At 52.6% G+C, this 14257-nt stretch overlaps 3 protein-coding genes across 4 annotated transcripts in view; 2 read left to right on the top strand and 1 right to left on the bottom strand.

Annotated features, from left to right (window-relative positions):
* The window catches only part of LOC126944241 (zinc finger protein 688), a 437324-nt gene that overhangs the window by 244735 nt on the left and 178332 nt on the right, over positions 1 to 14257 (top strand). The gene's annotated exons all lie outside the window — the stretch shown is intronic.
* Positions 381 to 4722, top strand: CFAP119 (cilia and flagella associated protein 119). The gene is made up of 9 exons (XM_050773538.1): positions 381 to 705; positions 1023 to 1054; positions 1600 to 1665; positions 1820 to 1989; positions 2890 to 2960; positions 3158 to 3274; positions 3369 to 3438; positions 3515 to 3604; positions 4491 to 4722. The coding sequence occupies exons 1-9, from the start codon at positions 496 to 498 to the stop codon at positions 4667 to 4669; spliced, it is 1005 nt and encodes a 334-aa protein (XP_050629495.1). The 5' UTR covers positions 381 to 495; the 3' UTR covers positions 4670 to 4722.
* The window catches only part of LOC126944168 (phosphorylase b kinase gamma catalytic chain, liver/testis isoform), a 62445-nt gene continuing 52973 nt past the window's right edge, over positions 4786 to 14257 (bottom strand). Inside the window, exons 1-10 of the mRNA XM_050773432.1 lie at positions 14044 to 14137; positions 13616 to 13728; positions 11518 to 11693; positions 11184 to 11238; positions 9002 to 9067; positions 8742 to 8905; positions 5869 to 5959; positions 5621 to 5774; positions 5426 to 5551; positions 4786 to 5337 (exon numbers count right to left, since the gene is read on the bottom strand). Coding sequence (XP_050629389.1) covers positions 5044 to 5337; positions 5426 to 5551; positions 5621 to 5774; positions 5869 to 5959; positions 8742 to 8905; positions 9002 to 9067; positions 11184 to 11238; positions 11518 to 11693; positions 13616 to 13710 — 1221 coding nt within the window. The 5' untranslated portion in view covers positions 13711 to 13728; positions 14044 to 14137 and the 3' untranslated portion in view covers positions 4786 to 5043. Of the gene's footprint in view, positions 5338 to 5425; positions 5552 to 5620; positions 5775 to 5868; positions 5960 to 8741; positions 8906 to 9001; positions 9068 to 11183; positions 11239 to 11517; positions 11694 to 13615; positions 13729 to 14043 lie in introns of the transcript that reaches the window.

Genomic DNA, 14257 nt, shown 5'->3' on the forward strand with positions numbered 1-14257 from the left:
CCGGATGTGAGGAAACTTCATTATCTTCTGCTTCTATTGGTTACGCTTGGTCCCGCCTCTCGGGTCCTCTGCCTTCTTCCCAAACACCTTCTCTTTCTCTCGGTGATTGGCCAAGAGGCAGTTCCCATAGTAACTGACACCAAGCTCCCACTTCCCGGCCTTGAGGACAGCGCCGGCCCTCGTATTAACAACTTGGAAGAGAGGGTGCTCAGGTGGGCACTCGCAACTTCTTACGTATCTGCGCGTTCTCTTCGCACCCACTGGCGTGAGCTTGCGTTTCCCGCCTTCATTCCTTCACAAGCCCCCTTGGCAACCGTCGCCGTTGAGACGGAGGGAGACGCCCCCACGGATTCGCTCCGCCGCGCCTCTCGGCGCGCAGATTGGCCGGAGCAAGGCTAGCGGGCCCGGCCTTGGTAGCCGCAGACCGAGCGCTGGCTGTCCTGGAACCGAGGCGGCGGGAGCCCGGGGCGCGCCGCGGCACGGAAGAGCGGCGAGATGCTCAACCGCAAGACCAGCCACTTTTTGGGAATGAGGGTGCAGTCGGAACTTGAACATCTCTCCGAGCTGCGGCGGGAAGCGGGGAAGGATCGCATCTCAGTGCGTGGGTCGGCCGCGCGGACGCGAGCGAGTGTGCGGACCCAGTCGACGGCGGCGGCGGCGGCGGCGGCGAAAGCGGATGAAGACCCCGGAGCCAACTTGTTCCCGGTGAGGGCGGGACAGTCTGGTCCGCTCGTGAATATTTATAAACGGGCTCCCCCGCAGGCACCAATCGTCATTATGCTTACTAACGTTCGGGACGTCTCCCGCGCTGCCTGGGCGAGGAGAGGCAGGGGTGTGTGACCCTGGTGGTTATTGTGCTCGCATAGAGCACCTAGGGCCTCCTGAAGCCCGCCCTCGCCCGCGCCTCTCCTTCTTAGTCGTTGAGATGAGATGGCAAGTTACAGCGAGTTCTGGGGCCCGCTGCAGATTCGCGACGGCCAGGACACCACAGCTGCCTTCCCCAATTCGCTTTCTTTCCGCAGCCGCCGCTGCCCCGACCCCGGATCTGCATGTGGTGAGTGTGAAGAGACTTGGGGAAGAGTTACACTGAATATTTGCGTTCTTCCTTTATTGCCTCCCCAACAGTCCTGTCTGTGGCCAGGGCATCCCCATTTTTACAGATGAGGAGACTGAGGCCCAGAGATGCAATTACTCCAGGTGACTGGAAGCCAGCTTTCCAGCATCCCCAATCCAAAGAGGAGACAGTGTGAGAAAAAAAGAGCCAAAGACAGGATGTAAAGGGAGTCTCATGACTGCTATGGAGTATTGTACAGAGGGGGACACTGAGGGCCACAGGGGGGATTTGACCAAGGTCATACAAGGTAGTGGCAGAGCAGAAAAAAAGAATTCAAGTTTCCTAACCCTAGGCTTTAGAAATGGAGAGGCTCATAAGAGTTCATTTAGGCCCAGAGAGCTAACGATTTGCATAGTTAAACAGCAAGTTGGCAAACGAGCCCAGCTTCACACCAGTGGCCCAACTCCCAGTCCCACGCACTAGCTGTCACAGCCCTGTCATGATAGGTAATGGCCACCAATACTCTTTTTCTTTTCCTATAACAGGAAGTACCTGGACATCCATTCCATGAACCAGCTGGAGAAGACTACCAGTGCTGAGGAGATGAGGCAGTAGGGACTGAGTGGGGGCGCGGGAAGAGCTCTTGGCAAAGGTCGAGGGGTCAGGTTGGGAAGACATGAGGAATGGCTAACTCCAAAGCATGTGGTGGGTTTAGGGTGATGAAAGGAGGCTCCAGTTGTCACTCACTACTCTCTCCCTCCCAAGGGTGTTGGCTGAGCTGCTGGAGCTAGGGTGTCCTGAGCAGAGCCTGCGGGATGCCATCACCCTGGACCTCTTCTGCCATGCGCTCATCTTCTGCCGCCAGCAGGGCTTCTCACTGGAGCAGACTTCAGCAGCTTGTGCCCTGCTCCAGGATCTTCACAAGGCTTGTATTGGTGAGAGGGGGCAGCTACCAGGTTTGAGCCCCAGGGAGAAGAGGAACTGGGGCTGGCACAAGTGACCATGGGAAGCAGAAGCAGGGGATTTCTGCCTGGAATATGTCATTATTAACAGCATTATCACACATAAGCCATCACCTTTCCAATCCACTGCTTCCTTATCTAGAAATTAAGGATAGAGGCCAGGCATGGTGGCTCACGCCTGTAATCCCAGCACTTTGGGAGGCCGAGGCAGGCGGATCACAAGGTCAGGAGTTCGAGACCATCCTGCCTAATACAGTGAAACCCTGTCTCTACTAAAAATACAAAAAAAAAAAAAAAAAAAAAAAATTAGCCAGGCGTGGAGGCGGGCACCTGTAGTCCCACCTACTCAGGAGGCTGAGGCAGGAGAATGGCATGAACCCGGGAGGTGGAGCTTGCAGTGAGCCGAGATCGCGCCACTGCACTCTAGCCTGGGCGACAGAGGTGACTCTATCTCAAAAAAAAAAAAAAAAAAAAAAAAAGAGAGAGAGAAATTAGTGGTACAGCACATTTTACAGGACTGTTCTGAGAAATAATACATGCAAATATATGCATAGTGCACAATAAAACCTGCTTTAGAATATTTAATAGCCTATGCTTCAGAATGTTTAATAGCTGAAATGAGCTATTTCTTGGTTTATTGTGTCACTTCTCCTAGAATATAAGCTTCGTAAGAACAGGACCTTGTCTGTCTTGAGTGCCTAAAACAGTGGGCATATAGTGGGTATTCAATATTTGTTACATGAGTCAAGGAAACAAGCCAGGGCTGAAACCCAGATCTGCCTCTGAAGCTCATGGTCATAAACAGCTATTGAGTGAAGTGAATGAATGGATACCAGAGAGGGCCTCACTGCCGCATCTTGCTTTCCCTACCAGCAACCCCCTTGGGCAACGTGGAGGAGTGCTACCACTACTTCACCAGCGTTCTTTTTTGCCATGGAGTCAGGGTCAGTTCCCCTGGAACATTCTGGAACCTTTACCCATCCCCAGACAAGGTCTAGCCCAGTTTCTCTCACATTCATCACCCTTATATTCCTGTGAAGACCCCAGTGGGCTCTCCTTGCTCCTAGATTGCTAGGCTTTTGGAGGCAAAGCCAGGGCTCCAGGAGGTAGTCAGGGTTCTAATTCCCAGTCACCACCACAGCGGCCTCCTTTCAGCATCGACCTCTTCAAAGAGGAACAACTGCTGGCCCTGGAAGACTACGTGGTCAACACTTACTTCCGCCACTTCAAACTCTATAAATACGTCTTCACACCCCAGGTAGGGGGTGGTGGACCATGAGGAGCCATCCTCAACTCCCCATCCCCTCAGCGCAGGTGCCCTCTTTTCAGCCTCCCTCTTCTTTGCTTCTCAGGTGCGGCTGGATCTGTCTTTGACTTACATGGGGCTACAGCCACCCAAACTGTGGCCAGAGAGTGAGACGGGTAAGGGAGAGTGCCAGGGCAGGGCTGGGCTGGGCCAGGCCTGGGGCCACAGTCTCTTCCTGCTTCTGGTTTGCAGAGAAAGAAGCAAGCAAGGAGGTGGAGGAGCAGGCAGTTACGCCGCAGGAAGAGGAACTAGAGACAGTAGCCCCGCCAGAGCCGGAGCCAAGTGAGGATCTGGAGGGGGCAGGCTGCCCTGTCCCTCTGAGCGGGTGTAGAATGAAGGGTTTGGATCACATCAGGACTTCAGACTTTTTGTTTTTAGTCATAGAGTCCTTTCTCTAACTGATCTCTTATGCAGAAGTCCAAGATGACAGATAAAAGCATAGCTGTAGGCCCGGTGCGGCAGCTTATGCCTGTAATCCCAACACAATCTGAGGCGGGTGGATTGCCTGAGCTCAGGAGTTTGCGACCAGCCTGGGCAACACTGTGAAACCCCGTATCTACTAAAATACAAAAAATAGTCAGGCATGGTGGTGCGCTCCTGTAGTCCCAGCTACTTGGGAGGCTGAGGCAGGAGAATTGCATGAACCTAGGAGGCGGAGATTGCAGTGAGCCGAGATCTCACCGCTGCATTCCAGCCTGGGCCACAGAGCGAGACTGTCTCAAAACAAAAAAATGCACAGCTGAGGTGGCTCCAGAGAAATGATCATTAGAAAGCCAATGACAGTAACAGCCAGCACATACTTGGCAATAGGTGTGCAGTGCATGCCCTGCTCTAAGCATTTTATATAAATTAACTCATTTAATCCTCCCTCAATCCTATGTGCTAGGTACCACTATTCACATTTCACACAAGGAAACTGAGGCACGGATAGGTTAAATAACCTGCCTAAGGTCACACAGCTATTGAGTAGGGATCAGAATTTGAATCTGCAAAGTCCAGCATAGCCACCCTACCCAACTACCTTTCATACAAGGGCTGGCTGACATTTCCTAAAGGGAAACAACATTGCCACCTGTATATCCCCCAGGGGAAATTTGGGGGCTGTGTTTGCCCAGCTAGGGACCATCCCCATTGCCAGACAGCATCTCTCCTCACCCTGCCCCTTCAGGCCACGTCCACATCCTCCGAGCCTACATCAAGACCCAAATGAACAAGGAGCTGGAGGAGCTCCAGCAGCTGGTGGAAGAGCAGCTCAAGGCCAGCGAGGAAAGGCTCAGCAGCAAGTTGACTGCACTAGAGCGGCCCTTCCAGCTACCTCCGGGTAAAGGCAAGAGCAAGACCAAGTGACCCCCAGCATTTTCCCCAATAAAGGTCTGGGCCAGAATGGCTCCATCCCTGCACCCTGGTGAGTATCTTCTGGGCTTTCCTGCCCAAGCCAGACAGCAGACACAGGACACCCGCTCTCCCTGGTGTGTAGTGGGTTTTATTTCATATGCAGCGCAGGCAGCACTGACTGGGCCAGGCGTGGCGTTCAGAGTGGCTCCCTTCCACCCCAGCTCTGATCTCAGAGCCCTGGCTGGTGGGAAGACAGGTACCAGGCTGGTCTTTAAGAGGGTAGCAGGATCAGTGGTAGGCCTGAGGCTAGAGCCCAGAGGAGCTGGAATGATCAAAGCCCTTCTTCTGGAGAGTTCTGCTTCCTGGGAATCCCTGGGGTTGAGGTCCTAGCCCAGTACCAGCACGGCCTCATCCTCAGTTATAGCAGCAGAGTCTCCCTCCTCCTCAGGGCCCATGATGGGAAAAGGCCCAGGGGGCCGGTGCTGAAAAAGAGCTGCCCGGTTCTGCTGCTCCCCTTTCTTCACCCAGTGTCCATAGAGCCGGAAGGCACAGTTGTCGATGAGGCGCCGTACTGACCGCAGCGCATAAGGGTCCCTCAACAGTGCGTTCTTAGTCAGTGGCCGTACACGATGGGTGCTTAGGGCCACTCGTCCAGCAGCCAGCACTGTCCACACTGCCACCTAGGAAGGGGGGCAGGGTGAGCTCTAGTGCAGGGGAAAGATCACGGGACAGAGGAATGGGCCCAGACCCTGACACTCTCAGGCTTACCCGGAACCGCTGGCGGGGGGTGAGGTTCCAGGATTGGCTGCCTTCACAACGCTCAAAGAAGGGGTGCTGTAGGGCCTGCTCAGCTGTCAGGCGTGCTTCAGGATCCACCTGCAGCAGCCTGGAAATCTAGGAGAGACCCAGAGCATGAGGGGCAGCTCTTGGGCCTCCCCTACTGTCCTCTCAGCCCCAGCTCACCAAGTCTTTGACAGTGCTGGAACGGTCGTCCCACTCAGGGGAACTGAACTGGTACTGGCCCTCCATGATCATGCGTAACATCAGGATCTGCCGCCGGTGCCAGAAGGGTGGCGAGCCAGCCAGGAGTGTGAACAAGATCACCCCACAGGCCCAGCTGGGAAAGAGACTGGAGTCAGGCGGGACTGGGTGACAGGCAGACCCGGCAAAGGACAGCAAGCACAGGAGGGAGAGGGAGACCAGGAACTCACAGGTCGACCTCCTTGCCGTAGCCTGGGTGGGTTTCATCCATGGAGCATTTAAGGATCTCTGGCGCTAGATACCCTGGGGTCCCACACAACTCTGGGGAGAGAGGACCAAGATTGAGGGGATGCCACCAGCCCCTCCAGGGCCCCTAGCACTGGATCTCTGCTGAAGCCTCCTCAACGCCACCAGGACTACCAGTGTTCCCATCCTCCTCCTGCCTGCCTTCTGCCAAGTCTCCGCTGAGGCACTATCCCTGCTCAACAGTTCAGATACCCATCATGGCTCCTGGTGGTCTTCCTAGGAAAACCTGGGTTTTGGATTGATTTCAAGGTCCTTGTTCCACCATATCATTTGCCTCCTCCAACCCTACCTACCCACTATCCAAGTCAACCTATCTACTCCTCACAACTTGTTACCTTAGTTTTATATATATCATAAAGCATATGGAAAGATTATGTATTTTTACATACATCACAATACATATGTAAAAAAAATTTTCTGCATTCCTATCTGCCCAAACCTTTCTCCTCCTATAACCTCCAACCATCACTCAACCCAAGGGGAACAAGCGGAGATATGGAATTTCTTTTGTTTTTTCTTTTTTTTTTTTGGGAGATGGAGTCTTGCCCTGTCGCCTAGTCTGGTGTACAATGGCATGATCTCAGCTCAATGCAACCTCCGCCTCCCAAGTTCAAGCGATTCTCCTGTCTCAGTCTCCTGAGTAGCTGGGATTACAGGTGCGTGCCACCACACCTGGCTAATTTTTTGTCTTTTTAGTAGAGACGGGGTTTCACCATGTTGGCCAGACTGGTCTTGAACTCCTGACCTCGTGATCCACCCGCCTCGGGCTCTCAAAGTGTTGGGATTACAGGTGTGAGCCACTGCACCCTGTAAGCTATGGGATTTCTTAAAGCACATAGTGGGTAAGTCCCTTGTTTAAAACCCTTCCCTGATTCCACATCATGACACATGATCAAATCTACAGTTCTAAAGCCCAGAGCCCTCCAAAACTTTATGCAAGTCTGTATTTTTATATTTATTTATTTTTAGAGACAGGGTCACTATGTCACACAGGCTGGAGTGTGGTGGCACTATCACAGCTCATTGCAGCCTTGGGCTCCTAGGCTCAAGTGATCCTCCTCCTTCAGTCTCCCAAGTAGCTGAGGTGACAGATGCGTGCCACCATGCTTGGCTCAAGTTTGTATTTTTAGTTTTTTTCCACCACTCGGGCACCAATTCTTCCAGTAATTTCTGAACTATGTTCCATGGCACACTTCCAGGAGATTTTAACAGCCCCGAATTGAAACTGACTTTCTTGGGAAATTCATTCCTATATCAAGTATTTATTGAATGCCAGTGGCATTGATTTGCCAAGTGGCAAATGAGATGTGTCCTTAGCGAGCTCACTGTCTACCTGAAGGCAAGCGGGAAGTAACAATAGAGTAAGAGGTGTTGTAAATGAAGAAGATAGGAGAACAAAAAGCAAAGGGACCTAAGCTGCCCTGGAGGTGTAAAGTGAAACTTGAATTACCCAAGCCAAGAAGAGGATGCAGTGGGCACAGGCAAAGATGATTCCAGAAAGGGGAAAAGTACATGTGGAAGCCCAAAGAGTTTTAAAGCACAACATCCACCAGACATGTAAGCTCACAGGTTAAGAGTATGAAATTTGAAGTCAGACTGTCCAAGTTCAGTCCTGGCATTAGGAACCTGGAGAAGTCATCTCACCTCTTTGAGCCCTTCTGTAAAAACAGAGACACAAATACTATCTGTCACACAGGGCTGTGGAGAGGATTTAGGGGAATAAGCCATATAAAGATTGGTGCCGGCCAGGCACAGTGCTCATGCCTGTAATCCCAGCACTTTGGGAGGCCGGGGCGGGAGGATCACTTGAGGTCAGGAGTTCGAGACCAGCCTGGCCAACATTGTGAAACTCCATTTCTACTAAAAATACAAAAATGAGGCCGGGCGCGGTGGCTCAAGCCTGTAATCCCAGCACTTTGGGAGGCCGAGACGGGCGGATCACTAGGTCAGGAAATCGAGACCATCCTGGCTAACAGGGTGAAACCCCGTCTCTACTAAAAAATACAAAAAAAAAAAAAATACAAAAATGAGCCAGGCATGGTGGTGGGCACCTGTAATCCCAACTACTCGGGAGGCTGAGGCAGAATAGCTTGAACCCAGGAGGTGGAGACTGCGGTGAGCGAAGATCATGCCGCTGCACCCCAGCCTGGGTGACAGAGCAAGACTCTGTCTCAAAAAAGAAAAAAAAAGACTGATACCTGCCTCATAGGTGAATGCCCAGTAAACGGTAGCTTTTCATAAGTCTAGTGCAAAGCCATTGAGGGAGAGAGTCAGTGGCAGACTAAAGGCTCTGAAGAATCCCACAGGTGAATTTTATTTGAAGTTTCCCATTTGCAGTAGAAATATTACTGTCCCGACAAATGTATTCACATCAGGTGAACCTGAGGCCTAGGACCCAGGTGGGAAGTGCAGTCTGGACACATCACATCAGGCTCCCGTGGTCCTGCACTCCAGACCCCAAACATGTGGCTGAGCATGACTCTGCCCTGCTCCCTTTTTTACCTCTTCTGTGGGACTCAGGCTGAATTGGGGTTCCTTCCTCTGGGCTCCTCTGGCATGGCCCTCTGCCCACCGTGCACCACTGTCTGTCAGCCCACTTGTCTGTCTCCATTCTCCCCAGGTCAGAATGCCCACTCTGAGGTAAACACAGGTTTTGCGCCCACAGGGTAATTGGCAAGTACCCAATGACTTCTCCCTTTTTCTTGGCACCAGGGACTTGGTACTCAGACCCAGCCAACCAATCTCATCAGGCCTGGGTCTCCCCTCCCAAGCCTATAAGGACACTAGATCCCCTCACCTCGAAGGTTCTCGCCAGGTTCCAAGTGGCAGGAGAACCCGAAATCTGAAAGTCGGATCTGCATATTGTCATCTAGGAGAATATTCTCGGGCTTCAGATCTCGATGCACAATGTTGTTGGCATGGAGAAAGCTCACTGCTTCCAGCAGAGACCGCATGATGGACCTGAGGGAAGGGAAGGCGGGTGCAGTCTCCTCCTTGGCTCCTCCCTGCCCTGTCCCACCCCCTGCTCACCCCTGGGGCTGCAGGCTCAACCCTTACCTGGTTTCCTTTTCTGAGAGGGCTACCTTCTCTGTGAGATAGTCAAACAGCTCTCCCTTCCGCATCCTAAGGGAAGGAGGGGCATAGGAGGCAGCTGCACCCCACATTGGGGGTTGAGAAAACAGACCAGTGCTCATACAAAATATCATGGAAGAGGCCACTAAAGATAGATTCCTCTGCGGACAAACCAAAGGGTCTAGAGACACAGCACTCCAACAAGGCAGTTTGGCCTGGTGTGTTGGCAGCTGAAATACCTGCATTATGCCATGATGGCAATTATAGCAAAAATAAGAGACTTCTTGTGGCAATATAATTTATAGGAGTTTCTTGTTGTTTGAGAATAACTATGCCTGAAAAAGGCCTCTCAAAGTGAATCTATAAAGAAAATGGACCAAAATTTCAGTTTTTTTGTGGCACAAAGGTTGAATAGGACCTGATTTTGAAATTTTGTCTTTAAAAGCTGAGGTTATGATTATGTGTCAATTAAAAATAATATTTTCAAAATTGAGTTATACTTGCAACTCTGCATCAGTCCTCAAAGTAACTTATCAGGTACTGTTTTGGGGAGTGTAGTCACTCTGCACAGCTGGAGGATGGCATAATAGACATCCTTATGTCCCCTCTCACTTTTGCAGAGGGCTATTTCTGTAAAAATATGGAAGCCTTCATGAATTTTTTCCAAGGGCCTCTCTTAAATCTTTGGAATTCAAATCATTCTCTTTTGAAATACCTTTGCAATTAGTTTACATTATACCATGTAACATCTGACATTCAGATTCTGACCAGAAAAAGAACAGATGGGCAGAGACAGACACCAGAGTAGTTAGTGTGTTAAGCAGCACGAGAGGCTGATGAGCAAGGATCTATTTTCTTTTTCTTTTTCTTTTTTTTGAGACGGAGTCTCGCTCTGTCGCCCAGGCTGGAGTGCGGTGGCGCGATCTCTGCTCACTGCAAGCTCCGCATCCCAGGTTCGCGCCATTCTCCTGCCTCAGCCTCCTGAGTAGCTAGGACTGCAGGTGCCTGCTACCACTCCTAGCTAATGTTTTTTTTGTATTTTTAGTAGAGATGGGGTTTCACTGTGTTAGCCAGGATGGTCTCGATCTCCTGACCTTGTGATCCGCCCGCCTCGGCCTCCCAAAGTGCTGGGATTACAGGTGTGAGCCACCGCGCCCAGCTGCAAGGATCTATTTTCTAAGTGGTCAGTCCACTGCTGAACACTTTTTTTTTTTTTTTGGAGATAAGAGTCTCGCTCTGTCACCCAGGCTGGAGTGCAATGGCACGATCTCGGCTCACTGCAACCTCCACCTCCCGGGTTCAAGTGATTCTCCTGCTTCAGCCTCCCAGTTAGCTGGGATTACAGGCACCCACCACCATGCCTGGCTAATTTTTTGTATTTTAGTAGAGACGGGGTTTCATCATGTTGGCCAGGATGGTCTCGATCTCCTGACCTCATGATCCGCCCACCTCGGCCTCCCAAAGTTCTGGGATTACAGGCGTGAGCCACTGCACCCGGCCACAATCTGTTCAGGCCGGGCGCGGTGGCTCACACCTGTAATCCCAGCACTTTCGGAGGCCGAGGTGGGCGGATCATGAGGTCAGGAGATAGAGACCATCCTGGCTAACATGGTGAAACCCCGTCTCTACTAAAAAAATACAAAAATGAGCCGGGCATGGTGGCAGGCGCCTATAGTCCCAGTTACTCGGGAGGCTGACACAGGAGAATCGCAATAGCATGATCTCGGCTCACTGCAGCCTCTGCTTCTCGGGTTCAAGCGATTCTCCTGCCTCAGCCTCCCGAGTAGATGGGCTTACAGGCATGCACCACCACACCTGGCTAATTTTTGTATTTTTAGTAGAGATGGGGTTTCACCATGTTGGCCAGGCTGGTCTTGAACTCCTGACCTCAGGTGATCCACCCGCCTCAGCCTCCCAAAATGCTAGGATTACAGGAATAAGCCACCACGCCTGGCTGGTCACTATTACTTTTAAAGAATTTGCCTTAATGATGGCACCGAGGGAGAAGGCCAGAGCCATGGGCTAGGAGGCATGCCCAGGTGATAGACAGCCCCAGCTGGAGCAGGAAGGTGTGAGCAGGGTGGGTCCAGCCCACTGAGCAGCAAATGCTGGGCCATACATGGAGGTGGGGAGGTGGCTTCTCAGATGGTGGCAGGGAGATACTCACAGGTCAAACACCAGGAACATGAAGCTAGAAGACTCGTAGGAATCGATGAGGGTGACTAGGGAGAGAGGAAGAGAGGCAGAGAGACAGAGATGGAAAGGAGTTGGATACACATTGATGGGGCTTGGTCACCCTGGGACAGCAGCGGGCTGTTACTGGGAAGAAAGGAGAACCAGAGGAGGCAGTGGGGGCCCAATGGATGGCCACTCTTTAGTGGAATGAAGCCAGGAGGAAGGGAGGAGAGGCGTGGAGGCAATGTTGGGGGAAGTGGGCTGTGGGCAGGGTCAGCAAGAGGTGGGGGGTCGTCTGCTAACAGGAGCAAGGAAGACAGCCTCACTGATGTGGGGGTGGCCGGCGACCTGGCGAAGGATGTGTGTTTCTCGCCGTGTGGCTTCCCGCACCTCCTCCAGCTGCTCAGGACTCAGTCGCTCAGCTGTCACTTCCATAATCTTCACGGCAAACTCGTGGCCAGTAGCTCGATGAACACAACGGCGGACCACAGAGCTCACTCCTCTGCGAGAGCCAGAAAATAGCACAAGTCAGGGCATCTGTGCTCACATTTCTGCACGGGCTGGGGCTTCAGCATCCTCATGCCCGCTGTGCCAGACCCTGAAGACCCATCTGGATCACAGGGCAACAAGCTTAGGAGCTCACCCTGGCTTCACAGCAGCCTCAGGAACCTGGGTACCCAGCAAGGCACAACACAAAGCTCACAGGGAAGGCAGGTAGGGCCTGGGTTCAAATCCAGGCTCTGCCACTTCCTCCATGGGAAAGCCTAGGCAAGTCCTTCCCACACTGAGCCTCAGCACCTGCTCCTTGAAGGAAGGGGGAAGAAAGATTTAAGTCTCCCTCCATATTCCACTTGTACTTCCCTGATTACCCCATCCAAATCCCAAAGTTCCCTCAAGTGTAGGAAACTCCAAATAAATATGAAGCCATTGACTAGAAGACCAAAGCTAAGAATCAGACCTTAGAGTAGACCCCAGATTTGCTACCAATTAACCTAAGTGGTCCCCTGACGTAAGGTCCTTGGGCTTCAGCTCCTGCAACTGTGAAATGTAGCCAACAGCATCCTGAAGGGATGTTGAAGGGCATTCATGAGGCACACACAAAGTCCTAGATAAGGATTTCCTTGCTCAAGCTATCACCAACTCCATATGATCCTACACATTCCTCAGACTAAGGAGCAAATCCCTCCAGGATCAGGCCTCAAATTCCATTTCTTATGCTGGTTCCCTCGCTGCCCTTCACAGAGCCTTACTACTATGCTCTGTGGGGCCTCCTGGCCTCACATAACTCACTTGGGAATTCGGTCACCCACATCTAGTTAAATCAAGGGATGTAAACTATTGATCCATAGGCCAAACACAGCCCTCCGATGTGGTACGTTTTGGCCAGTGCAATTTTTTTTTTTTTTAACAAATCTGAATTCACACATTATAGGTGGGACATGAATCCTCCACCTTACACAACACTTCCTACTCTGTTACTCTTGGCCACGTCATGGTTTTAATTTCCCGCGCAACCACTAAGGGCATCTGAGTTTGCGGCCATGTTTTAATTATGACCCAGCTTTAACGAGCCTCTTTGAGAATCTGATGAAAGTTGTAGACATCTACCACACGCATACATTTTTATGATTTTAAAGACCCCCCTGAACTCCTACTCATACCTCAAGACCCAGCCCAAAGGTGACTCCTGGGAAACTGTGTTTTTCTGGAATCCCATAACACTTGATACAGACCTCTACCTATCTAGCCTGATGCCTTTTTAACGTTCACGTCACTTCAGGTGGAGTACCTCAAGGGCATAGGTATCTTTTCTACCCTCCCCCTGTTGAACTTTGTGTCTGGCACAGTAGGTGCGTCAACCATCCGTGTGTGTTGAAGGCATAAATGAATGAATCCGTGAAACATATGGGGTTGACCCATGGTTAACAGTCTAGTCACCAGGTGTTCTCCACTTACCACTGATTCTTCCCGTTTAGAACTATTCAGTCATCCAGGCGCGGTGGCTCACACCTGTAATCCTAGCACTTTGGGAGGCTGAGGCTGGCAGATCACGAGTTCAGGAGTTCAAGACCAGCCTGGCCAATATGGTGAAACCTCCGCCTCTACTAAAAATACAAATTAGCCGGTGTGGTGCCGCACGCCTGTAATAGCAGCTACTAGGGAGGCTGAGGCAGGAGAATCACTTGAAGCCGGGAGGCAGAGGTTGCAGTGAGCCGAGATCGCGCCACTACACTCCGGCCTGGGCCACGGAGCGACACTCCGTTTCAAAAAAAAAAAGAAAAAAGAACTATCCAGTCCTCTCCTGAAAACCTTGACACAAACACACACACACACACACACCCCTACCTCTCCAGCCCTCAAACGGAAGCGGGACTGCTGGGGCCCGACCTCTCTGGACCTCCGTTTCCCTGGCCGCGGTCTCACCTGCCGATGACGTCCTTAGGGTCGTACTTCTGGTAAAACTCCTTGGCGGCGGCCCAGTCGGGCAGCTCATCCTCCGGCCCCACGTCCAGCGTCATCCTGAAGGGAGCGGGGGCCTGCGCGGAGGAGGAGGGCAGTGAGGGCAGGGAAGCCCACAGGCTCTGAGACGACCCGCATCGCGGCTCCCGGGGGCGCAGCCCTTGCGGCTGGGGCGCCAGGGTCCTGGGGAGTGGGGGAGGGGGGTAGGGGAAGGACCCGGACTGGGGAGACCCCGCAGAAGAGCCTGGGGGCGGGAGGATGGCAGGGCAGGAAAGGGAGTGGGGAGAGGTGCCCAGGAAGCTGGGGGAAGGGGCGCAAGGGCAGGCGGCTGTTGCCGCGCAGGCGCATTCGGGCGGGCGCAGGAAGGGGACGGGGGTCTAGCGCAGGCTCACCCGCTGGGGCAGGCAGAGGAACCAGGGTCGACGCGACCTGCGCTGTCGCCGGGTTCGCCTGCAGTCACTCACCTTAACCTCGGGCAGCAGGCGACGACCCAAGGCTCCGCCTCCATCCTGCCCGCCAATGGCCAGCGCCGCCCGAAGACTGAGGCTCAGAAGCTCTTCCGATTGGAAACCGGCCGCCCAATAGGGGCTGGTGCGGGCGTCGGAG

This window comes from Macaca thibetana, chromosome 20 (genome assembly GCF_024542745.1).
Source record: "Macaca thibetana thibetana isolate TM-01 chromosome 20, ASM2454274v1, whole genome shotgun sequence".
Taxonomy (NCBI): domain Eukaryota; kingdom Metazoa; phylum Chordata; class Mammalia; order Primates; family Cercopithecidae; genus Macaca; species Macaca thibetana.